We start from the raw sequence: 1,690 nt of genomic DNA on the forward strand, positions 1-1,690 counted from the left end.
AGCAGCTCTGGAGGCTGAAGCAGGAGGATCACAAGTTCAAAGCCAGCCTCAGCAAAAGCAAGGTGCTAAGCAACTCAGTGAGATCCTTTCTCTAAACAAAATACAAAATAGGACTGGGGGTGTGGCTCAGTGGTTGAGTGCCCCTGGCGGGCCCCCCCCTCGGGCCTGGCCCCTCGGACCCGACATACGCTCACCTGGCTGAGGCCCCCGCCCCCCACAGGCAGCCAGCCCCCACTGGAGTCATCTCGGGCCATCACCACAGCTCGGACCCGCACCATGTACCTGGAGGAGGTTGGGAGGACAGGGACAACAGTCAGTGAAGTCAAATCCTGTTTTCCCCCTCAGTGTTCTCCCAGCCCTGGTCTCCCTGGCTTCATCGCTCACATCGGGATGCCCTGTACCCCCAGCCACCAGTACTGGCTGTCTCCTCTCGTGTCCACTTTATTCTAGCATGGCTTCTTTCTTCCTTGTGACATCTCTTCTCTCCCATGTCTACCTTCTCCCAGACACCTATCTTTTCTCTCCATACCCACCTTTCCCCCATCTTTCCCATCACCAGCCCCAGAGCCTTAGTTTTTCATTTCCCCTCCCCCTCCTGCTCATACCCTCAACCCGGTCTCCTTCCCTCTCAGCACAAACCCACAGCCCCACCCATCATCCCCCCTCACAGTTGGGTTCCTGCGCATATGTATTTCTCAGGGCCCATCAACTCAGCTCCAGTTCTCTCAACCTGCCTCTGCACCCTGTCACCCAGGCCACTGGCTGGGTGAGAAACCCTGGCTCTCTTCCCCCCACCCCTTCCCGGATTTATGAATGAGACCGGATGCAAAGCTCACTGAGTCACCCAGCAACGGGGAGATGGACAGGGAGCAGGGAGAGAACCAGAAATGGCCAGAAAGAGGCCGAGAGAAAGAGATGGAGGCAGAGGAAGCCAGAAACCGGCAACTGAAGATATCCTGGGAGCATTTCATTCACAAAAATCAAGGCTGCTCCCTCAGGTCCCGGCCGAGTGAAGCCAAGGGGAAGAGATGGGAGGTGGGTGGGGAGACCAATACCCCTCCCCAGCATCCTTCAAAAATATTTCATCCTGCCCACCCCCCAGCTCAGGGGACAGAGCCCTCCCCCCAGTAATTTGGATTAGCGTCCAGCCCCTCACTGCCATCCAGCGCAGGGACCCAGGCGTCCCAACCTTAGGATCCCAGGCAACGAGTTCTAGCCCCCTCCCCCACCTGCAGGCTGCCGGGTTTCCCGGGGCCTTCGGGAGGGGAAGGGGCGGTCGCAGCGCCCCCAGCCCCCTTTTCTCAATGGGATGGGATTTTGTGAATGAGCAGTCACGTGACTCTGCTTCCTTTGTCCGCCCGCCTCCCCCGACAACAGGTGAAGCAGGGAAAGAGGGCAGGGGTCCCCCCGCAGGGCCTAGCTGGGCTGGGGCACCAGTATCTCGGGGTGCCCTACGCTCCTCGCACATCTGTGTTTCCCCGGGGAGTGGTCCTCAGAGTTCCTCAATGGTGAGGGTCCAGGACGGAATTTTGTGAATGAGGAGTCCTTGGAGGAAGTCCAGGACCCCAAAAGGAGACCGGTACCCTAAATGGCTGCCGCGCAGTTTGGGGGCCCCCATCCCCTTGTCCTCCCAGCCGGGGTCCGCGGGGCGCCGGGGTGGGCAGAAGGCGCTGCGCGGTCCTGGCCGCCC

The 1,690-nt window shown here is 60.0% G+C and overlaps 1 protein-coding gene across 1 annotated transcript in view; it reads right to left on the reverse strand.

Annotated features, from left to right (window-relative positions):
- The window catches only part of Spred3 (sprouty related EVH1 domain containing 3), a 13,363-nt gene extending 12,877 nt beyond the window's left edge, over positions 1-486 (reverse strand). Inside the window, exon 1 of the mRNA XM_048790941.1 lies at positions 195-486. Within this exon, the coding sequence (XP_048646898.1) occupies positions 195-278 (84 nt within the window). The 5' untranslated portion in view covers positions 279-486. The remainder of the gene's footprint in view (positions 1-194) is intronic.
- Between the last annotated feature and the right edge of the window lie 1,204 nt (positions 487-1,690).

This window comes from Marmota marmota, unplaced genomic scaffold (assembly GCF_001458135.2).
Source record: "Marmota marmota marmota unplaced genomic scaffold, marMar, whole genome shotgun sequence".
NCBI lineage: Eukaryota > Metazoa > Chordata > Mammalia > Rodentia > Sciuridae > Marmota > Marmota marmota.